We start from the raw sequence: 25000 nt of genomic DNA, 5'->3' as shown, positions 1-25000 counted from the left end.
TTTCAAACGTCTTTATGCCACTAGAGCACAGCATCATAGTCCTCCAGCGAGAGCGGTCAAGGGCATCAGTTTCCCAGGAAGTGATATCTATGTCACAGGCTTTGAGGTTTGTCTTCAAGGTGTCCTTGAAGCGCTTGCGGGGTCTTCCAAGTTCGCGGTGGCCTTCAGTTTTTCAGCTGGCCATACAGTAGCATTTTCAGGATCCTGCTGTCTGTCATGCGGACAACGTGTCCTGTCCAGCGTAGCTGGCTCTGGATTAGCAGGCTTTCGATGCTGGGCAGGCCGCTCCTCTCTAGGACCTAATCAGTGCACATGAAACAAAGCAGTACACATAATCCGTATAATAATTATTTCAGCCTGTGACATCAGTCGACACACATCATATCAATACGAACACATAACAAAGTACATATAAAACATATAATAATTATTCAAGTCAATATGAACACATAACAAAGTACATATAAAACATATCATACATAATTATTTAAGCCTGTAACACCGAAACACGTCATATCACTGAATACGAACACATCAGTCTTAAAAATACATCGTCGAAATTGACCACTGATCCAAATGTAACCCCCCCCCCCCACCCCCCCAACCAACCCACCCTTTTTTTTGTTTTGTTTTGTTTTTGTTTGTTTGTTTTTTTTGTTTATACCTTTTTATCCACCTCATAGAACCCACACTAAAATTTTAATCGATTATTGAGTATTTGGACCAATAGTAGACGTTTTGCGTATTTCAGTCAGTTTACTGCCTCGGACTGATACATAGGCATATCGTTTTGCTTGTGAGAGTGTCATATCTTCATTTTCTGTCATCAGTATGCTGAACAATTAAATCTTTTCGCTGCGCTGGAGCTGTAGTATTGAAAAGGATACAGTTTTTTTTTTCGCAAGTCTTCGTACCTTTTGCAGTTAAATATGAAATAGTTTTTATCTTCTGGGCTTTCGCCACACATTGGGCAAGGTGATGTTGCTGCGTCTGAATCGAACCATCTTCTGTTGGCATTCACTGCTCTCCATCTGAGCCTCGCAAAGCAGATTTTATGCCACTGACTTATTTGTTACGATCCTGATATATTTCTCTGTTTGAAATAAATAGAACCATTTATGCCTATCATTACACACACACACACACACACACACACACACAATCAACTGTGCTGTCGAGGAACCCAAAACAAGAAATCAAGGGACGTAACGCTGATGTTTCCTGCGAAGACGAAAAAGTCGCCTGCTTTGCAAGGAAACAGAACATGTAACTGATTTTGTCACCGAATCACAAATTTTAGCCACTTTCGAAGCATTTACTATTTGTACTGAGGTGATCAACACAAAGAAGAGGTGAGTGATTGTGCTGTACACACACACAGGTCAGATCACACCTCGAGGAAGAGTCAAGATTGCCGAAAATCCATATTAGCGTTCAGGCACACTGCTTAGTGTGAATAGTGGTAAAAGCTGTCAGATTGTATACAACTTTGCTTCTTTTGTGGAAGTAATGTTTGCGTCGTAGTGGTAACGAATGTTGTAGGGACTGAATCATTGTTCTGCCTGGCCATGTCTGCCGCTCTGATTATCTTGTTGACTGAAGATGGGTTGTTTGTATATGCACACATGAAATTGATTAATTGTATTTGCAAAGCATTTCATTTTCATCTACCAAAATATGGGATCTGTTCATCGAAACATTTCAATTTACCATACACAGTATGATAAAATAACTTTTTTTTTCTTATCGAGGTCATTTGCATGTGATCTATGTTTAGATAGTGCATTGTCAACACATCTAGCAGATTGATAATCACTTATTTGAACACCAGACTTTCCAACCCTCTAGATGGATGACACATCTGCGAGGCTTTCTGTTTGTTAAACTACATACAAGCATGCATGCTTCATTGCTTGCAAGCTGGTTAGGAAAACACAACACCAAGAATGTGTTATAAATACATATTACACATGCAATCAGTGCTTTGAGTTTTAAAAACCACGCTGTCTGGGTTATGGTTTTGCTAAAGGGAAGAACAATTTATACACAAAACTGTGTGAATCCTTTCAGGGTTAGGTTTTTTAGATTTTATTTTAACTATTTTATCTATCTATTTATTTATTTGTTTATTTATTTATTGGTTGACTGTTGGTTCTTGAGTTCCAGTGCAGTGGAACAACATTTTGTAAGCAACACATTGCAGTGTTTCCATTGAAGATAATATATAAAGGTTCCAGGGACCCTCTGTGTAAATTTTCTGGGGTCTCTCCAGGGTTTTTAAGGGTCCCCATGTTAGATTAAAAATAACTTACTTCAACAAATCACACCCACAGACACACACATGCCAAACAATTAACAACAACAACAACAAAAACACAGGGACAATATCTTGTCAAGTTGAAGACATTTCTTGCTCTCAGCCTCTTACACTGTATATATTTCCACTGTACATGAACAATCGGGAAAATCGTAATGGGGGGGGGGGGGGGGGGGGGGGGGGGGGGGGAGATTGTGCGTGTCCTTGGGACAAGCAGTACTGACAAATGAGGGTCCTTTTTGTGCATAAAGGAAGCACTATAGTGCATTCTGGGAAATGCTATTTAAATTATATGTTTTGGTCAATGCCCTTGCCCTCTCTCGCTGGAGGATGCTGTGCTCTAGTGGCATAAAGACGTTTGAAAACAAGAGAACGCTGGCCATTAAGGAGAAGCGTGAGCGAAGGAAGCATGGCTCAACTTCTGGAGAAGTTTCCCTTGCAACACCTGTGGGAAGTGCTGCGCATCCAGAATTGGCCTCTTCTCCCATATGAGGACACACACTGACATTGGATTAATGCCTATTTTCAACATTGTTTACCAAACATAGTATCTGGAAACCATTTCTATTAGCATAGTTGTTGTGCATGAATACATGACAAAACTTCGGTTCTAAAGAGAATGGAGTATGTGATTTATATTTTGTAACTGAACATTACAAATAGCCTTGTTGGATATTATATATATATATATGTATAAGTCATTTTTAGTCATGTGTCTAATCTATACCCAAGAATTAATTCAAAACAAAGTACTAATGCTCTTTTATAACAAATTTTATGATTTTCCGTTTCATGTATTCTTTTCAGTTTTCTGTGATCAATGATGAGATATCAACATTAAGAAGAAACCAGAAAGGTGCTGGACATGACTGATCCAATGAATGAATGATAGGTAGTGACAACTACTATTGGTACTACTATTATCACTACTTCATATGTCATCTGTTATTATTGTTGATGTGTGTGTGTGTGTGTGTGTGTGTGTGTGTGTGTGTTTGCATGTATATATATATATATATATATATATGTGTGTGTGTGTGTGTGTGTATGTTTGTGTGTGTGTGTGTGTGTGTGTGTGCGTGTGTGTGTGTTTGCATGTATATATTTGTATGTATGTTTATATATGTGTGTGTGTGTGTGTGTTTGCATGTATATGTGTGTATGTATGTGTATATGTGTTTGTGTGCGCGCGTGTGTGTGTGTGTGTTTGCATGTATATGTGTGTATGTATGTGTATATGTGTGTGTGTGTGTGTGTATGTGTGAAGAAGCCATGGCGATGATGGACAACATCGACTTCCTCATCTCCCACATCCGTCACTCCTTCATCACCAGTGACGACACGGGCATGTGTGAGCTGATCATCGACAGCGAGAACAACAACAACAACAACAACAACAGGAGCTCTGGTGGCCTTTACACCAAGAGGTGGGGTCGACAGGTCTTTTTTTTTTTTTTTTTGTATTTGTATTTTCTTTTTATCACAACAGATTTCTCTGTCTGAAATTTTGGCTGCTCCCTCCAGGGAGAGCACGTCGCTGCACTACAGCGCCACCCATTTTTTTGTATTGATTTTTTTTCCTGTGTGCAGTTTTATTTGTTTTTCCTATCGAAGTGGATTTTTCTACAGAATTTTGCCAGGAACAACCCTTTTGTTGCCGTGGGTTCTTTTACGTGTGCTAATTGCATGCTGCACATGGGACCTCGGTTTATTGTCTCATCCGAATGACTAGCGTCCAGACCACCACTCAAGGTCTAGTGGAGGGGGTGATTCGAACCAGCGCGCTCAGATTCTCTCACTTCCTAGGCGGACGCGTTACCTCTAGGCCATCACTCCACATTTTTTGCCCCATCATATGCACCGTTTCAGTGGCATTACTCCCACGCCGCTTATTCTGAGTCCCTCATAGTACACAGCCACACCCGGCTTTGACTGCCACAATCCCATTGCCGGCAGTGCACAGGGGACTATCGATGTTAGGTCGCCAGGAGGCCACACAGCAGAGGAGACCCTGCACCACTGCTGAGTCACTTCGGTGGTGTTCGGTATTGCCTGTTCTGATTTAACGTACTTAGGACACCACCTGCTAAACCCCCTACTGACAACAAAAATGGCTTAGTTGCGGAGCCAGACTGAGTGAGCGTCTCCCCCAGAGTGGAGACCGCCACCACGTCCTTCGAACAGCAGTCCCCCATTAGTGCGCCTACACTTAACCCTTTCACCGCCAGTCAGTTTAGAGTGCAAATTAACCTTGTGCAGGAACCACAGAAAAGATGGTGTCTAAGAATAGCTGGGGATTCCCCTGTGATGTGTAGAAAAAAAATGGCCAATCATACCACTGAAAATTAAGAGCATTAGGTTAATGCACAAAAGGCCCATCAACTGGTTGCATTTCAGTGACATGGGTGCTTTACCTAGCTGGTGCTGAAATGCGACCATGGCGGTCAAAAGGGTTAAGACCCGGACAAGACTCATCCCAAGCGTGGAAGTGGAGGGGTATCGAAAGTGAGGTCACAATGAGAGCAGGGCATGAAAGGCCACATAATCGACAGGAGATAATTAATGAACCACCATTAGCTTTTGCTCCACAGGCAACTTTTTTTCCTGTCACCAGTTGTCGTTGTGAATGTTGCTGGCATCTTTGACTGCAGAGAGAAAGCGTCATCACAGTGCAGTAACACCCTTGTTTCTTCTTCTTCTTCTGCGTTCACTCGTATGCACACGAGTGGGCTTTTATGTGTATGACCGTTTTTACCCCGCCATGTAGGCAGCCATACTCCGTTTTCGGGGGTGTGCATGCTGGGTATGTTCTTGTTTCCGTAACCCACCGAACACTGACATGGATTACAGGATCTTTAACGTGCGTATTTGATCTTCTGCTTGCATATACACACGAAGGGGGTTCAGGCACTAGCAGGTCTGCACATATGTTGACCTGGGAGATCTTAAAAATCTCCACCCTTTACCCACCAGGTGCCGTCACCGTGAGTCGAACCCAGGACCCTCAGATTGACAGTCCAACGCTTTAACCACTTGGCTATTGCGCCCGTCACACCCATGTTCTTTTTCTGTCTTCGAATGAATTTGTGCTTTTTTTAATATCAAAGTGGATTACAGATTTTTTTGCCTGGGACAACCCATTTGTTCCTTAGGGGTCTTTTACATGCTCCAAGTGCATGCTGTCAATGGGACCTCGGTTTATCATCTCATCCGAATGACTGGAGGCTCTAGTTAGATTTTCCAGTCAAACTTGGGAGGAAAAGTGAGATCAGGAAATTGAACCCAGACCCACACAGACACTGTATTGGCAGATGAGCGTCTTAACCATTCTGCCGCCTTCCTCCCTACGAGGTGGGCTGACGGAAGGGAAAGAACCACCACTATCGTTTGCTTTACACACGACTTTCTCCCGTGTCTTGATCTGTCGTCTCCATCCTCCTCGGACTTACCGCGCTCTGAATTGCTTCATGACAGCTGCTTACAAGGTGCTGACAATGATGTTACTGATGTCGATGATGCTAACAATGATGATGCAGGTAATGATGATCTGCTAACAGTGATGATGATGATGATGCTGATGATACCAACAATGATGATGATGTCATGCTGACAGTGATGTTGATGATGATGCTAACACTGATGATGATGGTGATGATGATGCTGACAATGATGACGATGATGATGATGACAACAATGATGCTAACAATGATGACGGTGATGATGATGGTAAAAATAATGATGGCGATGATGCTAACAATGGTAATGATGGTGGTGACGATGCTAACAATGATAGCGATGATTCTAACAATGATGATGCTGATGCTGATGCTGATGATGCTAACAGTGATGATGACAACAATGATGATGATGAGGATGATGCTAACACTGATGATGATGGTGATGATGATGATGGCGATGATGCTAACAATGGTAATGATGGTGATGACGATGCTGAAAATAATGATGGTGATGATGCTAACAATGGTAATGATGGTGATGACGATGCTAAAAATAATGATGGTGATGATGCTAACAATGGTAATGATGGTGATGATGATGCTAACAATGATGGCGATGATTCTAACAATGATGATGATGGTGATGATGATGATGATGACTATGATGCTAACAATGACGATGGTGATGACGATGCTGAAAATAATGATGGTGATGATGCTAACAATGGTAATGATGGTGATGATGATGCTAACAATGATGGCAATGATTCTAACAATGATGATGATGGTGATGATGATGCTGACAGTGATGATGATGATGATGACTATGATGCTAACAATGACGATGGTGATGATGATGGTAAAAATAATGATGGCGATGATGCTAACAATGGTAATGATGGTGGTGACGATGCTAACAATGATAGCGATGATTCTAACAATGATGATGCTGATGCTGATGCTGATGATGCTAAAAATGATGATGATGATGATGATGATGACGATGACGATGTGACTGGACAGGGGGGACTGGGGGGACCAGAGTGGGGCGATGAGTGATGGGCAGGACTCGCTTGACGGAGACATATCCCACTCCTACGACATCCTCCCGGACATGGACTATGGTGATTATTTTTTTCTTCATTTTTTTCATCTTTAAAAAAAAAAAAAAAAAAAAAAAAAAAAAAAAAAAAAAAAAAAATTATAACACTTTGTGATTTGACTACTGTACGAGTATTTATTTTGTAACGCCTGCTTGCTTCCCTTAGACCAAGTATGGATTTTTCTGATGTGCAGTTGGGCACATTCAGTTTCACTTTCTTTGTTCTTATTCTCGCACTCAGTGCTTTTAGGTTGTTAGCTTTAGTCTCTGCTATGTCGTTTGCCGGGGATTTAGTGTGTTTTTGATCGTGTGAGTTTTGTGCATGGAGTATGTAGCTTTTGTAGGGACATGGACTATGGTGATTATTTTTTTCTTCATTTTTTCATAAAAAAAAAAAAAAAAAATTTTTTTTATATATATATATATATGTAACACTTTTTAATTTGACTACTGTACGAGTATTTATTTTGTAACACCTGCTTGCTTCCCTTAGACCAAGTATGGATTTTTCTGATGTGCAGTTGGGCACATTCAGTTTCACTTTCTCAGTTATTATTCTCACACTCAGTGCTTTTAGTTTGTTAGCTGTAGTCTCTGCTATGTTGTTTACCGGGGATTTAGTGTGTTTTTGATTGTGTGAGTTTTGTGCATGGAGTATGTAGCTTTTGTAGGGACGTGGACTATGGTGATTATTTTTTTTCTTCATTTTTTCATCTTAAAAAAAAAAAAAAAAAAAAAAAAAAATATATATATATATATATATATATATATATATATATATGTAACACTTTTTAATTTGACTACTGTACGAGTATTTATTTTGTAACACCTGCTTGCTTCCCTTAGACCAAGTATGGATTTTTCTGATGTGCAGTTGGGCACATTTAGTTTCACTTTCTCAGTTATTGTTCTCACACTCTGTGCTTTTAGGTTGTTAGCTTTAGTCACTGCTATGTTGTTTGCCGGGGATTTAGTGTGTTTTTGATCGTGTGAGTTTTGTGCATGAAGTATGTAGCTTTTGTAGGGCTTTTCTACAGAAAGTGCAGTGCAGCTGCACTGTTGGGGTACATAGTGTTAGCCCCTTTCAGTGCTCCTGTACTGAAATTTCCGTCCCCTTCCAGTGTGCAAAACAGTGCCCCAGTATGGAAATTTCCGTCTCCTTACAGCGTGCAAAACAGTGCCCCAGTACGGAAATTTCCGTCTCCTTCCAGTGTGCAAAACAGTGCCCCAGTACGGAAATTTCCGTCTCCTTACAGCGTGCAAAACAGTGCCCCAGAACAGAAATTTCTGTCTCCTTCCAGTGTGCAAAACAGTGCCCCAGTACGGAAATTTCCGTCTCCTTACAGCGTGCAAAACAGTGCCCCAGAATGGAGATATCCGTCCCCTTCCAGTGTGTAAAATAGTGCCCCAGTACGGAAATTTCCGTCTCCTTACAGTGTGCAAAACAGTGCCCCAGTACGGAAATTTCCATCCCCTTACAACGTGCAAAGTTCTGCCCCAGTACAGAAATATCCGTCCCCTTCCACTGTGTAAAACAGTGCCCCAGTACGGACATTCCCGACCCCTTGCCAGTGTGAGATGTGCGTCACGTGCGGTGTGTGTGTGTCTGTGTACAGGGGCTCACCGGCGCCGGTCCAACACGGCCCAGAGACTGGACATGATGCGGAAGGACAAGCAGAACAAGGGGAAGATCAAAAACATCGTCTGGAAAGACCCCCCCACCACCCTCACTGGTAAGGACTGCGCTGATTGACTGTCACGATTGTCAGGCACTGTGACGGCGATGATTGACAGTGATGATTGACAGTGGTGATTGTTAGTTATGGTGACAGTCATGATTGTTGGTAATGGTGACAGTGATGATTGAAAGCAGAACAAGGGGAAGACCAAAAACATTGTCTGGAAAGACACGTCCCCCCATCACCACCTTCACCAGTAAGGACTGCACTGATTGACTGTCACGATTGTCAGTCACTGTGACGGCGATGATTGACAGTGATGATTGACAGTGGTGATTGTTAGTTATGGTGACAGTCATGATTGTCGGTGATGATTGACAGTAGTGATTTTTAGTTATGGTGACAGTGATGATTGTCGGTCACTGTGACGGCGATGATTGACAGTAGTGATTGACAGTGGTGATTGTTAGTTATGGTGACAGTGATGATTGTCGGTAATGGTGACAGTGATGATTGTCGGTAATGGTGGCAGTGATGATTGTTAGTTATGGTGACAGTGATGATTGTCGGTCACTGTGATGGCGATGATTGACACCTTCACTGGTAGTGACTGCACTGATTGACTGTCATGATTGTCAGTCACTGTGACGGCGATGATTGACAGTGATGATTGACAGTAGTGATTGTTAGTTATGGTGACAGTGATGATTGAAAGCAGAAGTAGGGGAAGATCAAAAACATCGTCTGGAAAGACACGCCCCCCCGCCCACCACCTTCACTTGTAGTGACTGCACTGATTGTAGGTCATGGTGATGGTTGACAGTCGCGATTGTTAATAGTTGGTAGTACTGATGGTTGTTAGTAATGGTTACAGTGATGATTGAAAGCAGAACTAGGTCAAGATTAAAAACATCGTCTGATTGATAGCAATGATTGACTGTCATGATTTTTTAGTCATGATGACAGTAAGGATTATAGTAATGATCATGTTGATTGATCGCAATGATTGACAGTCATGATTTTTAGTCATGATGACAGTAAGGATTATAGTAATGATCATATTGATTGATCGCAATGATTGACTGTCATGATTTTTTTTTTTATAGTCATGATGACAGTAAGGATTATAGTAATGATCATGTTGATTGATCGCAATGATTGACAGTCATGATTTTTAGTCATGATGACAGTAAGGATTATAGTAATGATCATGTTGATTGATCGCAATGATTGACTGTCATGATTTTTTTTTATAGTCATGATGACAGTAAGGATTATAGTAATGATCATGTTGATTGATCGCAATGATTGACTCATGATTTTTTAGTCATGATGACAGTAAGGGTTATAGTAACGATCACATTGATTGATAGCAATGATTGACACTAATGACAGTGATGATGACAGCTATGATTGACAGTAATGATGTTGCGATGGTTATTTCTGTCAGTCATTACTGTCATCATTACTGTGTGGCTCTGCAGTTGACACTGGTGATTGACAGTTTTGATGACAGTGACGACTGACAGAATTGATGATATTAATCAACAGTGATGACGATGATGGTAGTTGACAGTAATGATTATAGTAATGACTGACAGTTTTGATGATAGTTCTGATTTACAGTCGTGATGATTGTAGTGATTGACAGGAGTGATCACCCTGAAAACGGAGTATGGCTGCCTACATGGCGGGGTAAAAACGGTCATACACGTAAAAGCCCATTCGTGTGCATACGAGTGAACGTGGGAATTGCAGCCCACGAACGCAGAAGAAGAAGAAGAAGAAGAAGAAAACGGGAGTGATGATATTGGGTGCTCGACAGTAATGATAATAGTAATGATGGATGTTAATGATGACAGCTATGAATTATGGTAATGATTGACTTTAACGACAGTAATGACCATAGTGATGATTGACAGTAAGAATGATAGCAATGACTAACAGCATAGAGCTTCAAGAATATATAAGCCATAGCAAGATTTCTTGATAAATAGATAGATGAATAACAGTAGTGACTGACACTAAGGGATGACACAAACGATGATAGTGATGATAATTATTGTAGAGCGGCAGTTATTTCATACAATAGAATAACAGACTCGACGTCTGAGCTGCAGTCTGTTTCATAATGCTGTCTGTTCAGTAACGTCAACAATACATGGGTTCTTGAATTGCCTGGGTTACCAATAACCAGTTCTGTCGTAATGTCTGTTTGCGAATCGATTGCGATCGCGCCTTAATTTTAGCGTGATCGCCCAGTCGAGGTATATAATTATGTGACCTGGTTGGAGACATAATTTGACAAAAAACAAGAACACCAGAGAATCGACAGACAGACAGAAAATACAAAAAAAAAAAAACTTAGCCGTATGAAGAGCACAGGAACAGGAGTCATAATGGCTGCCGGAAAAAGAGGGCGCTAGGCAGGTGGGCAAAGGGGAGGTTACCTACTTCGAGGAGGTTATCGGCCGTAGCTGCTTTTGTTTTCTCCGCATAGGCAGATAGTGGTTTGCACAGGACAGGAATGTCAGACCCCTGCCAGAGTCTGCACTAGTTGGGTCACGGTAAGTATGTTACTTAAACGTAATTTTAGATAGAAATTTTCTTTTTATGCAAATAGACTGATATAAAACATGTAGATATGACAGTCATGATTATCATTATCATTATCATTATGATTTTGTGAACAGCGGAAGAGAGGAGCGCTCTGTTTGAGAAGAAGGAGATCAAGGTGGACCCACCTCCAAAGGTCAGTGGACGGACGCACAGACAGACGGTCAGAAAGTCAGACAGACAGACAGACCGACCAACCAATGGACGTTGTCAGTCTCTCTTGACCGTCCTTGATGATTTTCCTGGTGGTGTGTAGGTGTGGTGAAGACTGGACACAGTGACAAAGCCAACAAAAAACCCAAAAAAGATCAATAAAAATAAACATGGGGATTGAAACGCTGTCACGGAATGATTCAGCGCTTGTAGTTTTTAGAGGTGTTTGATTGGCTAAGAGCGGACCGGGCAAGACGGGTCGTCTTTTCACCGTTAGCCGCACGAAATTTGGCCAAGCAGAGCAAACCGATAGGCCTAGTTTTCATCAGTTTGACATGGTACAGTATATGTATCGCCAAACATGGAGTATAATACAAACTCCTCTTGCTGTTCTTTTTAAAAAAAAAAAATTGTTCAGTTGTGGCCTCAGGATCGACTCCCACACCCCCTGCCATTATTTTCTCCCCCTCTTTTCCTTGAGGAGTGGTCTGAATGCTAGTCATTCGGAAGAGACAATAAACCCAGATCCACCGTACAGTGTAGTGTAGTATGCGCTTAGCACTTATGAATGAATCCGCGACAGCAGAAGAGATGTCCGTGGCAAAATTCTGCAGAAAAACCCACTTTGACAAGAAAAACAAGTACACTTGCAGGGCGAAAAAAGAAACCAAAAATAGATGGCACTGCACTGTGGCAACGCATTCTCCCAGGGGGAGAGCAGCCCAGTTTTCACAACAGAGAAAGCTGTTGTGAGGAAGAGTAATACAATACAATACATAAAACACAATACAGAACAGTACAGCAGAGTACAGTACAATGCAATGCAGTACAATACAGTACAATGCAATACAGTACAGTACAATGCAATACAATACAACGCAATGCAGTGCAATACAGTACAATGCAATACAGTACAGTACAATGCAATACAGTGCAACACAATACAGTGCAATACAGTGCAACACAATACAGTACAATACAATGCAACACAGTACAATACAGTGCAACACAATACAGTGCAATACAGTGCAACACAATACAATTCCATTCAGTACAATACAATGCAACACAATACAATTCAAGTCAGTACAATACAATACAACACAATACAATTCAATTCAGTACAATACAATACAACACAATACAATTCAAGTCAGTACAGTACAATACAATACAATTCAATTCAGTACAATACAGTACAACACAATACAATTCAATTCAGTACAATACAATACAACACAATACAATTCCATTCAGTACAATACAATACAACACAATACAATTCAATTCAGTACAATACAATACAACACAATACAATTCCATTCAGTACAATACAATACAACACAATACAATTCAATTCAGTACAATACAACACAATACAATGCAATTCGGTACAATACAACACAATACAATTCCATTCATTACAGTACAATACAACACAATACAATTCAATTCAGTACAATACAATACAACACAATACAATTCAAGTCAGTACAGTACAATACAATACAATTCAATTCAGTACAATACAGTACAACTCAATGCAATTCAAGTCAGTACAATACAATACAATACAATAAAATTCAATTCAGTACAATACAATACAACACAATACAATTCAGTACAATACAATACAATTCAATTCAGTACAATACAACACAATACAATTCAATTCAGTACAATACAATACAACACAATACAAGTCAGTACAATACAATACAACACAATACAATTCAAGTCCGTACAATACAATGCAACACAATACAATTCAAGTCAGTACAATACAATACAACACAATACAATTCAAGTCAGTACAATACAACACAATACAATGCAATTCAGTACAATACAACACAATACAATTCCATTCATTACAGTACAATACAACACAATACAATTCCATTCAGTACAATACAATACAACACAATACAATTCAATTCAGTACAATACAACACAATACAATGCAATTCAGTACAATACAACACAATACAATTCCATTCATTACAGTACAATACAACACAATACAATTCAAGTCAGTACAATACAATACAGTACAATTCAATTCAGTACAATACAATACAACTCAATGCAATTCAAGTCAGTACAATACAATACAATACAATAAAATTCAATTCAGTACAATACAATGCAACTCAATACAATTCAAGTCAGTACAATACAATACAACACAATACAATTCAAGTCAGTACAATACAATACAACACAATACAATTCAGTACAATACAATACAATTCAATTCAGTACAACACAATACAATTCAATTCAGTACAATACAATACAACACAATACAAGTCAGTACAATACAATACAACACAATACAATTCAAGTCAGTACAATACAATACAACACAATACAATTCAAGTCAGTACAATACAACACAATACAATTCAAGTCAGTACAATACAATACAACACAATGCAATTCAAGTCAGTACAATACAACACAATACAATTCAAGTCAGTACAATACAATACAACACAATGCAATTCAAGTCAGTACAATACAACACAATACAATTCAAGTCAGTACAATACAACACAATACAATTCAAGTCAGTACAATACAATACAACACAATACAATTCAAGTCAGTACAATACAGTACAACACAATACAATTCAAGTCAGTACAATACAATACAACACAATACAATTCAAGTCAGTACAATACAATACAACACAATACAGTTCAATTCAGTACAATACAACACAACACAATACAATTCAAGTCAGTACAATACAATACAACACAATACAATTCAAGTCAGTACAATACAACACAATACAATTCAAGTCAGTACAATACAATACAATACAACACAATACAATTCAAGTCAGTACAATACAATACAACACAACACATGAGTGCCAGTCTGTGTATGGTGATGTGTTGTGTGGGAGGAGGAGGGTGTGACTGCTTTTTTTAAAGTTTGCATTTGAAGATGTAGATTTTTTTTATTTTTATTGTGATGTGTGTGACCAGTGTTAATTAAGAGTTGGAAGTGAGTCTTCGATTATTGTCATATCGTTTATGCATATCGTAATATCAGGAGCAGTTTTGAGTATTGCGATTATGTTTTTTTAAGTATTGTGATATGATATTGCATTGTTCATGTGATATGTATAATGTGTGTGTATAGTCTGTGTGTGTGTGTGTGTGTGTGTGTGTGTGTGTGTGTAAGTTTTTGATTTTAGCATTTAAATGTATGTTTTAAACGTCGGTATTGATATTGTCCAGTGCAGTTGAGCATGTTTTACATGGAAATGCGCTTTTGGAATTATTATTATTATTATTATTACAATACAATACAATATAATGCAATATAATACTATGCGATACAATACGATACAATATGATATGTATACAACATAACACAACATAACACAATACAATACAACACAGTACAATACATTACGATACAATGTAATACAACACAACACGATACAACCCAATACAATACAATACAACACAATACAATACAGCCACACCGCTGACCAATGTCTGTACAGATGTCCAAAATGACCAAGATGTTGAGGGAGTACAGCGAGAGGGGAGACAACCACTTCTCCGAGTACGCCAAGTTTGACGGCCGAGTGAGTGCACTGGGCATTCCTCCTCCTCCTCCTCCTCCTCCTTCTCTTCTTCTTCATTTTCTTCTCCTCCTCCTCCTCCTCCTCTTCTTCTTCATTTTCTCCTCCTCCTCCTCCTCTTCTTCTTCTTCTTCATTTTCTCCTCCTCCTCCTTCTCCTCTTCTTCTTTTTCATTTTCTCCTCCTCCTCCTCCTCCTCCTCTTCTTCTTCATTTTCTTCTCCTCCTCCTCCTCCTCCTTCTTCTTCATTTTCTCCTCCTCCTCCTCCTCCTCTTCTTCTTCTTCTTCATTTTCTCCTCCTCCTCCTCCTCCTCCTCCTCTTCTTCTTTATTTTCTCCTCCTCCTCCTCCTCTTCTTCTTCATTTTCTTCTCCTCCTCCTCCTCCTCCTTCTTCTTCATTTTCTCCTCCTCCTCCTCCTCCTCTTCTTCTTCTTCTTCTTCATTTTCTCCTCCTCCTCCTCCTCCTCCTCCTCTTCTTCTTCATTTTCTCCTCCTCCTCCTCCTCCTCTTCTTCTTCTTCATTTTCTCCTCCTCCTCTTCTTCTTCTTTATTTTCTCCTCCTCTTCTTCTTCTTTATTTTCTCCTCCTCCTCCTCCTCTTCTTCATTTTCTCCTCCTCCTCCTCCTCCTCCTCTTCTTCTTCTTCATTTTCTCTTCCTCCTCCTCCTCCTCCTCCTCTTCTTCTTCATTTTCTCCTCCTCCTCCTCTTCTTCTTCTTCTTCATTTTCTCCTCCTCCTCCTCCTCCTCCTCTTCTTCTTCATTTTCTCCTCCTCCTCCTCCTCCTCTTCTCTTTCTTCATTTTCTCCTCCTCCTCCTCCTCTTCTTCTTCATTTTCTCCTCCTCCTCCTCCTCCTCTTCTTCTTCTTCATTTTCTCCTCCTCCTCCTCCTCCTCCTCCTCTTCTTCTTCTTCATTTTCTCCCCCTCCTCCTCCTCCTCTTCTTCTTCATTTTCTCCTCCTCCTCCTCCTCCTCTTCTTCTTCTTCATTTTCTCCTCCTCCTCCTCCTCCTCTTCTTCTTTATTTTCTCCTCCTCCTCCTCCTCCTCTTCTCTTTCTTCATTTTCTCCTCCTCCTCCTCTTCTTCTTCTTTATTTTCTCCTCCTCCTCCTCCTCTTCTCTTTCTTCATTTTCTCCGCCTCCTCCTCCTCTTCTTCTTCTTCATTTTCTCCTCCTCCTCCTCCTCTTCTTCTTCTTCATTTTCTCCTCCTCCTCCTCCTCTTCTTCTTCTTTATTTTCTCCTCCTCCTCCTCTTCTCTTTCTTCATTTTCTCCGCCTCCTCCTCCTCTTCTTCTTCATTTTCTCCTCCTCCTCCTTCTCCTCCTCCTCCTCCTCTTCTTTATTTTCTCCTCCTTCTCCTCCTCCTCTTCTCTTTCTTCATTTTCTCCTCCTCCTCCTCTTCTTCTTCTTTATTTTCTCCTCCTCCTCCTCCTCTTCTTCTTCATTTTCTCCTCTTTCTCCTCCTCCTCCTCTTCTTCTTCATTTTCTCCTCCTCCTTCTTTATTCTCTTTTACTTCTTGTTCTTCTTTTTCATTCTTCTTCATCAACGTTCATTTTTATTACCCCTTTTATTGGCTTTTTTTGTATATCCTGTACGTTACTTCATCATGATAGAAAATTGATCACATGTGAATCAAAACTGTGCTTCTTTTACACGTACATTTTATGAATTATAAACGTGTTTGCTCTTATCTTATCTCATATCAGCATCAGTATCAGTAGCTCAAGGAGGCATCACTGCGTTCGGACAAGTCCATACAGGTGACGCCACATCTGCCAAGCAGATATACCTGACCAGCAGCGTAACCCGGCGTACTTAGTCAGGCCTTCAGAAGAGAAAAACAAAACCAAAAAAAAAAAAAAAAAAAAGAAAAGAATTACATGCACTGCTCATGACCACTTTCTCTCTCTTTCCCCCCCCCCCGCCCCCCCCCCCCCCCCACAGCCACCCCCGCCCACCCCTTCCCCTTCCCTCCCACCCCTCTCTCTGTCACTCTCTCTCCTCTCCAGTCGTGCGTGGGGTCGACGAAGAAGATCGACATTTTCCTGACCATGGCGGAGTCGGACCAGCGGCCCTACCCCATGACGGTGATGGTCACCACCTCGGCCAAGGTGCAGGAGCTCATCGGCCTCATCTGCTGGCAGTACACCACTGAGGGCCGCAGACCCAAACTCACGTCAGTGTGCTTTTTTTTTTTTTTTTTTTTTTTTTTTCTTGATTCTTATGATTGAGGCTGTGTTGTGTGGGTGTGTGTGTGGGTGGGTGGGGGAGCAGGGGTGTCGGAGGGGTGGGGTGGGGGGGGGGGGTAGGTATGTGTGTGTGGGTAGGTGGGTGTGGGTAGGTGTGTGGGGGTGTGGGTAGGTGTGTGTGGGTGTGTATGAGTAGTGTGTGGGTGTGGTGGTGTGGGTAGGTGTGTGTGTGGGTGTGGGTAGGTGTGTGTGGGTGTGGGTAGGTGTGTGTGGGTAGGTGTGTGTGGGTGTGGGTAGGTGTGTGTGGGTGTGGGTAGGTGTGTGTGGGGGAAGGTGTGTGTGGGTGTGGGTAGGTGTGTGTGGGTGTGGGTAGGTGTGTGTGGATGTGGGTAGGTGTGTGTGGTTGTGGGTATGTGTGTGTGGGTGTGTATGGGTAGGTGTGTGGAGGTGTGGGTACGTGTGTGTGGGTGTGTATGAGTAGTATGTGGGTGTGGGTATGTGGGTGTGGGTGTGGGTAGGTGTGTGTGTGGGGGGTGTGGGTATGTGTGTGGGTGTTGGTAGGTGTGTGTGTGTGTGGGGGGGGGGTAGGTGTGTGTGGGTGTGGGGTTTGTGTGTGGGTGTGGGTATGTGGGTGTGGGTGTGGGTAGGTGTGTGTGGGTGTATGTGGGTAGGTGTGTGTGGGTGTGGGTACGTGTGTGTGGGTGTGTATGAGTAGTATGTGGGTGTGGGTATGTGTGTGTGTGTGTGGGTAGGTCTGTGTGTGGAGGGGTAGGTGTGTGTGGGGGGGTAGGTGTGTGTGGGTGTGGGTATGTGTGTGTGGGTGTTGGTAGGTGTGTGTGTGGGGGGGGTAGGTGTGTGTGGGTGTGGGTAGGTGTGTGTGGGTGTATGTGGGTAGGTGTGTGTGGGTGTGGGTAGATGTGTGTGGATGTGGGTAGGTGTGTGTGGTTGTGGGTATGTGTGTGTGGGTGTGTATGGGTAGGTGTGTATGGGTAGGTGGGTGTGGGTGTGGGTAGGGGTATGTGTGTGTGGGTGTTGATATGTATGTGTGGTTGTGGGTATGTGTGTGTGAGTGTGTATGGGTAGGTGTGTGTGGGTGTGGGTAGGTGTGTGTGGGTGGGGTTAGGTGTGTGTGTGTGGGGGGGTGTGTGTGTGTGTGTGTGGGCAGGGGTGGGTAGGTGTGTGTGGGTGTGGATAGGTGTGTGGGTGTGGGTAGGTATGTGTGGGTGCGGGTAGGTGTGTGTGGGGGGTAGGTGTGTGTGGGGAAAGGTGTGTGTGGCTGTGTGTAGGTGTGTGTGGGTGTGGGTGTGGGTAGGTGTGTGTGGGTGTGGGGGTATGTGTGTGTGGGCGGGGGTGTGGGTAGGTGGGTGTGGGTAGGTGTGTGGGTGTGGGTTGGTGTGTGTGGGTGTGGGTAGGTGTGTGTGTGTGGGCAGGGGTGTGTAGGTGTGTGTTGTGGGGCGTGGTAGGTTGGGGGGGGCTAGGTGTGTGTGGGTACGTGTGGGTATTTGTGGGTGTAGAAAGGTGCAGGAGCTCATCTGCCTTCACATCACGGAGGATGATGGAGAGGTGGACGGGGATGATGATAATAATAATAATAATAATAATAATAATAACAGTAACAACAATAATAGCACTAGTAACAACGGAAGCCTCACCAACATGTGCAGGAAGCCAGTTAACCACTACAGCCTTCACATCGCTGAGGACGACGCAGAAGTTGTAATAATGATACTGATGGTAACGATAATGATAATGAAAATAACGAAATGTGCGCAGGAAGCCAGTGAACCACTACAGCCTTTACACTGCGGAGGACGACGCAGAAGTTGATGACAATAGTAATAATGATACTGATGGTAACGATAATGATAATGAAAATAGGTTCAGTTTCAGTAGCTGAAAGAGGCGTCACTGCGTTCGGACAAATCCATATACGCTACACCACATCTGCCCAGAAGATGCCTGACCAGCAACGTAACCCAACGCGCTTAGTCAGGCCTTGAGAGAAAAAAAAGAAAAAAAAGAAGAAAAAAAACATAAAAAAAAAGAAATAATAGATAAATACATAAAAAAAAGAACGACTACTAATAATAATATGAATAAGGCGCAAAAACTTGATGAAGTGAACTTTTAGCATTAAAAAAAAAAAAAAGAAAAAAAAGAAAAGAACGATAGTAATATGTATAAGGCGCAAAAACTTGATGAAGTCAACTTTTAGCGTTAGAAAAAAGAAAAAAGAAAAAAAAAAAAAAATATATATATATATATATATATATATATAAATAAAATAAAATAAATAATGAAAATAACGAAATGTGCGCAGGAAGCCAGTGAACCACTACAGCCTTTACACCGCGGAGGACGACGCAGAAGTTGATGACAATAGTAATATTACTAATAATGATACTGATGGTAACGATAATGATAATGAAAACAACGAAATGTGTGTGCAGGAAGCCAGTGAACCACTACTGCCTGCACATCGCGGAGGACGACGGAGAAGTTGATGACAATAGTAATAATGATACTGATGGTAACGATAATGATAATGAAAACAACGAAATGTGTGTGCAGGAAGCCAGTGAACCACTACTGCCTGCACATCGCGGAGGACGGCGGAGAAGTTGATGACAGTAGTAATAATGATACTGATGGTCACGATAATGATAATGAAAATAGGTTCAGTTTCAGTTTCAGTTTCAGTAGCTCAAGGAGGCGTCACTGCGTTCGGACAAATCCATATACGCTACACCACATCTGCCCAGCAGATGCCTGACCAGCAGCGTAACCCAACGCGCTTAATCAGGCCTTGAGAAAAAAAAAGCATTAAAAAAAAAAGAAATAAAAGATAAATACATAAAAAAAAAGAACTACTACTACTAATAATAATATGCATAAGGCGCAAAAACTTGATGAAGTCAACTTTTAGCGTACAAAAAAAAAAAAAAAAAAGTTAAAAAAAAAAGTAAAAAAAGAAAGAAAGAAATAAAATAAAATAAATTAAAAAAAAAAGAAGATAAAATAAAGAAAGAAAGAAAGAAAATAACGAAATGTGTGTGCAGGAAGCCAGTGAACCACTACTGCCTGCACATCGCGGAGGACGACGCAGAAGTTGATGACAATAGTAATAATGATACTGATGGTAACGATAATGATAATGAAAACAACGAAATGTGTGTGCAGGAAGCCAGTGAACCACTACTGCCTGCACATCGCGGAGGACGACGGAGAGGTGGACGGGGACTTCCCCAGCCTGGACAACCGGGAGCCGGTGCTCAAGTTCGGCTTTGGCAAGCTGGCTCTGATGGAGTGCACCCCCACCCCCCTCCCCAAGTCCTCCTTCGTCGTCACCATGTGAGTCCGCCTTGTCCCGGGTGTTTGTGGGTGTGGCTGGTTGGGGGTGTGTGTGTGGGGGTGGGTGGGGGGAGTGGTGGGAGGGGGGGTGTGGGTGTGTGGAGAGTGTGTGTGGGGGGGTGGGCATGTGGAGAGTGTGTGTGTGGGTGTGTGTGGAGAGTGTTTGTGGGTGTGTGTGTGTGGAGAGTGTGTGTGTGTTTGTGTGTGTGGAGAGTGTGTGTGGATGTGTGGAGAGAGAGAGAGAGAGTGTGTGTGTGTGTGTGTGTGTGTGTGTGGAGAGTGTGTGTGTGTGGGCGTGTGTGTGTGGAGAGTGTGTGTGTGTGTGTGTGTGTGTGTGTGGAGAGTGTGTAGGTGGGTGTGTGGGCGTGTGTGTGTGTGTGGAGTGTGTGGGTGAATGTGTGTGTGTGTCTGTTTATTTGTGCTCATGTGAGTGGCTGTGTATGTGCGCCTGTGTGAGTGCATATCTTGGTGTGTGTGTCTATGTACATGTGTGTGTGTGTCTGTGTGTGTGAGTACGTCTCTGTGTGTGTCTGTGTAAATTTGTGTGTGTGTATGAGTGTGTGTGAGTGCATGTCTGTGTGTGTGTGTCTGTGAACATGTCTGTGAGTGTGTGCATGTCTGTGTGTGTGTGTGCGTCTGTTTACATGTGTGTATGTGTGTCTGTGTACATGTGTGTGTGTATGTGTGTGTGTGTAAAAATGTGTGTGTGTGTGTGTGACAGCAACATTCCCAACCGGGGCTTCAACAAGTTCCAGCTGGAGACCCTGAACATCCCCATGAGGGCCATCCTGGAGAAGGTCATCAACCGTCGCAAGATCCGCACCCGCACCGGTGAGGCCGCACCACCTGTGTGCATTGCTTGTGTGACCAGAAAACTGAAACGATCATGCAGTGGCTTGTGTGGTTGATATGATAAAAGTTAGATCAACTCACTCTGGACAGTCAGTTATCTACCTTGCTTTCCCCTGCAGATGACCCATTTGTTAGGGTTAGGAAAAAAAAAAAATCACAAAAAATACAAAATATAAAGTAAATGAATGAAACTGACTCCTCTCCTCACGTCGTGTGAACGCACAGACGACCCATTTGTTAGGGTTAGGAAAAAAAAATCACAAAAAATACAAAATATAAAGTAACTGAATGAAACTGACAACTCTCCTCACGTCGTGTGAACGCCCACCCCCCTCCCTTTTCACTGCTCTCAGAAGCTGAGTCACTTTCACTACCTTCTTGCTGGTTGCTTTCTTCACTGCAGATACTTTATTCAACGTCTTCATCATCCTCGTCAGTGTCAAAACCTTCAGTTTGAAGCATTTCAATCACTTCAGCAGCGGTAAAAGCCGCTGTTGTGATCTAGTTTGCTCCAAAAATTACCACTTGTATCGCCTGCGATGCCATTTTCGATATGTATGCAGTTTAGCTTGTTGTGCGGGGTCCTGAACTCGCTGGCTCGCTGTGGAGTGTGTTGTTACAGAATCTCATGAAGAAACTTTCCATTCGACCCTTGACACATTCACAATGCCTGGTGTAGCTACGATTGTTATGCTACCCCATGAGGAAAATGTGGAAAAAATTTTAATCGTCGAACCCGCTATAGCGTTCCGTCGTCCAGAACACTCACCTTACGTCAGGAACGCTATAGTGTTCCATCGTCCAGAGTGAGTTAATGATAATAGAACCACCTCTGTTGTGCATTTGGTATGAAACTAAAATATCTAGATATGCAGCCACTGGTACATTTGATATTTAAAAAAACAAACAAACCATCTTTGATTATAAAACCATTTGTATGTATGACATGAAAACTAAAGTAACCATAAATACTTTTTTTGTTTGTTTGTTTGTTTCTTTGACATGAAAACTATAGTAACAATAAAACTACTGGTGTGTTGTATGTTTGACTTGAAGACTAGAACATTGATGAAGTCACCCATGTAGTTTATGTTTGACATAGAAATTAAGACAATAATGCAGATTACATGTACTAAGTTTGGCATGAAAGCAAAACAGCAGTGAATCCACTATGTGTTGTGTGTTTGACATGAAAAGTAGAACAAGTTTAATATTGCAGATGTGTGATGTGATGTGATGTGTGTGATGTGATGTGATGTGTGTGATGTGGTACAGGGCTGAACTACAACCTGGAGAAGCAGAGTGAACCAGGGGTGGCAGTGTGATGTGATGTGATGTGATGTGATGTGGTGCGGTGTGTGATGTGATGTGGTGTGATGTGATGTGGTACAGGGCTGAACTACAACCTGGAGAAGCAGAGTGAACCAGGGGTGGCTGTGTGATGTGATGTGATGTGATGTGATGTGATGTGGTGTGATGTGATGTGATGTGGTACAGGGCTGAACTACAACCTGGAGAAGCAGAGTGAACCAGGGGTGGCTGTGTGATGTGATGTGGTGTGGTGTGTGATGTGATGTGATGTGGTGTGATGTGATGTGATGTGGTGCAGGGCTGAACTACAACCTGGAGAAGCAGAGTGAACCAGGGGTGGCAGTGTGATGTGGTGTGGTGTGATGTGGTGTGATGTGATGTGATGTGATGTGATGTGATGTGGTACAGGGCTGAACTACAACCTGGAGAAGCAGAGTGAACCAGGGGTGGCTGTGTGATGTGATGTGATGTGATGTGATGTGATGTGTGATATGATGTGATGTGGTGTGATGTGATGTGATGTGGTGCAGGGCTGAACTACAACCTGGAGAAGCAGAGTGAACCAGGGGTGGCAGTGGACCTGGACTCCAGCCTGGCTCATATGGACACCATGGAGTTCTGTCTGGTCCGGGAAAACAGTGAGTTCTGTCCCCTGTCTGGTCCAGTGAGTTCTGTCCCCTGTCTGGTCTGTTCTGTCCCCTGTCTGGTCCAGTGAGTTCTGTCCTGTCTGGTCTGTTCTGTCCCCTGTCTGGTCCAGTGAGTTCTGTCCCCTGTCTGGTTCGTGAGGACAGTGAGTTCTGTCCCCTGCCTGGTCCAGTGAGTTGTGTCCCCTGTCTGGTTCGTGAGGACAGTGAGTTCTGTCCTGTCTGGTCCAGTGAGTTGTGTCCCCTGTCTGGTTCGTGAGGACAGTGAGTTCTGTCCTGTCTGGTCCAGTGAGTTGTGTCCCCTGTCTGGTTCGTGAGGACAGTGAGTTCTGTCCTGTCTGGTCCAGTGAGTTGTGTCCCCTGTCTGGTTCGTGAGGACAGTGAGTTCTGTCCTGTCTGGTCCAGTGAGTTGTGTCCCCTGTCTGGTTCGTGAGGACAGTGAGTTCTGTCCCCTGTCTGGTCCAGTGAGTTGTGTCCCCTGTCTGGTTCGTGAGGACAGTGAGTTCTGTCCTGTCTGGTCCAGTGAGTTGTGTCCCCTGTCTGGTTCGTGAGGACAGTGAGTTCTGTCCTGTCTGGTCCAGTGAGTTGTGTCCCCTGTCTGGTTCGTGAGGACAGTGAGTTCTGTCCCCTGTCTGGTCCAGTGAGTTCTGTCCCCTGTCTGGTTCGTGAGGACAGTGAGTTCTGTCCTGTCTGGTCCAGTGAGTTCTGTCCTGTCTGGTCCAGTGAGTTCTGTCCCCTGCCTGGTCCAGTGAGTTCTGTCCCCTGTCTGGTTCGTGAGGACAGTGAGTTCTGTCCCTTCTTGGTCCATGAAAAGACTGAGTTCTGTCCCATACTGGTCCATGGAAACAGTGAGTACTGTCCCTTCCTTGTCCATGAAAAGACTTGAGTTCTGTCCCTTACTGGACCATGGAAACAGTGAGTACTGTCCCTTCCTTGTCCATGAAAAGACTGAGTTCTGTCCCTTACTGGACCATGGAAACAGTGAGTACTGTCCCTTCCTTGTCCATGAAAAGACTGAGTTCTGTCCCTTACTGGTCCAAGGAAACAGTGAGTTCTATCACTTCCTGCATGTCCTGGTCCGTGAAAACAGTTGAGTTCTATCCCTTCCTGTGTCTTCAGTTTGATGAACTCTTCAACTGGCGGGACTCTCACTCAATCTGGATCTGCTACTGAGCAATTATTGTCGTCAGTTGAGGGCATAGTAGCAGTTAGTGTCCCAAGTATGTTGAATTAGTGAAATGCACTACTGAATACCTCTGAAGTGACTCAGCAGCAGTGCAGGGTCTCTTTAGGGGTGTGGCCTCCTGGTGACCCAACATTGATAGTTCTCTGTGGAGCGCTGTTGCTAGAACTGTGATTGATGAGCGAGGGTTTAGCTGTGTACGGAAGGATTGGAATGTGTGGCTTGGGAGTTATGCCACTAAAACGGTGCCGCTGATGGGGTGGAGAAAGAAAGATGCTGCTGGGTATGACATAAAATCAGTTGGTCTTTCTTATTTGTATTTGTTTTTATCACAACAGATTTCTCTGTGTGAAATTCGGGCTGCTGTCCCCAGGGAGAGCGCGTCGCTACACTACAGCGCCACCCTTTTTTTTTTTTTCCTGCGTGCAGTTTTATTTGTTTTTCCTATCGAAATGGATTTTTCTACAGAATTTATCCAGGAACAACCCTTTTGTTGCCGTGGGTTCTTTTACATGCGCTAAGTGCATGCTGCACACACG

The 25000-nt window shown here is 42.7% G+C and overlaps 1 protein-coding gene across 2 annotated transcripts in view; it reads left to right on the top strand.

Moving 5' to 3' along the window:
- The first annotated feature begins 1221 nt into the window (after positions 1-1221).
- The window catches only part of LOC143289752 (target of rapamycin complex 2 subunit MAPKAP1-like), a 30579-nt gene continuing 6800 nt past the window's right edge, over positions 1222-25000 (top strand). Inside the window, exons 1-10 of one of the 2 annotated variants that reach the window (XM_076598846.1) lie at positions 1222-1352; positions 3588-3744; positions 6799-6899; positions 8494-8610; positions 11250-11308; positions 14855-14938; positions 16941-17107; positions 20301-20471; positions 21193-21302; positions 23165-23272. In XM_076598846.1, coding sequence (XP_076454961.1) covers positions 3590-3744; positions 6799-6899; positions 8494-8610; positions 11250-11308; positions 14855-14938; positions 16941-17107; positions 20301-20471; positions 21193-21302; positions 23165-23272 — 1072 coding nt within the window. In that variant the 5' untranslated portion in view covers positions 1222-1352; positions 3588-3589. Of the gene's footprint in view, positions 1353-3584; positions 3745-6798; positions 6900-8493; positions 8611-11249; positions 11309-14854; positions 14939-16940; positions 17108-20300; positions 20472-21192; positions 21303-23164; positions 23273-25000 lie in introns of both variants that reach the window. The other variant, XM_076598845.1, reaches the window with a different exon arrangement.

This window comes from Babylonia areolata, chromosome 14, assembly GCF_041734735.1.
Source record: "Babylonia areolata isolate BAREFJ2019XMU chromosome 14, ASM4173473v1, whole genome shotgun sequence".
Taxonomy (NCBI): domain Eukaryota; kingdom Metazoa; phylum Mollusca; class Gastropoda; order Neogastropoda; family Buccinidae; genus Babylonia; species Babylonia areolata.
This window is presented reverse-complemented; position numbering and strand designations above follow the sequence as displayed.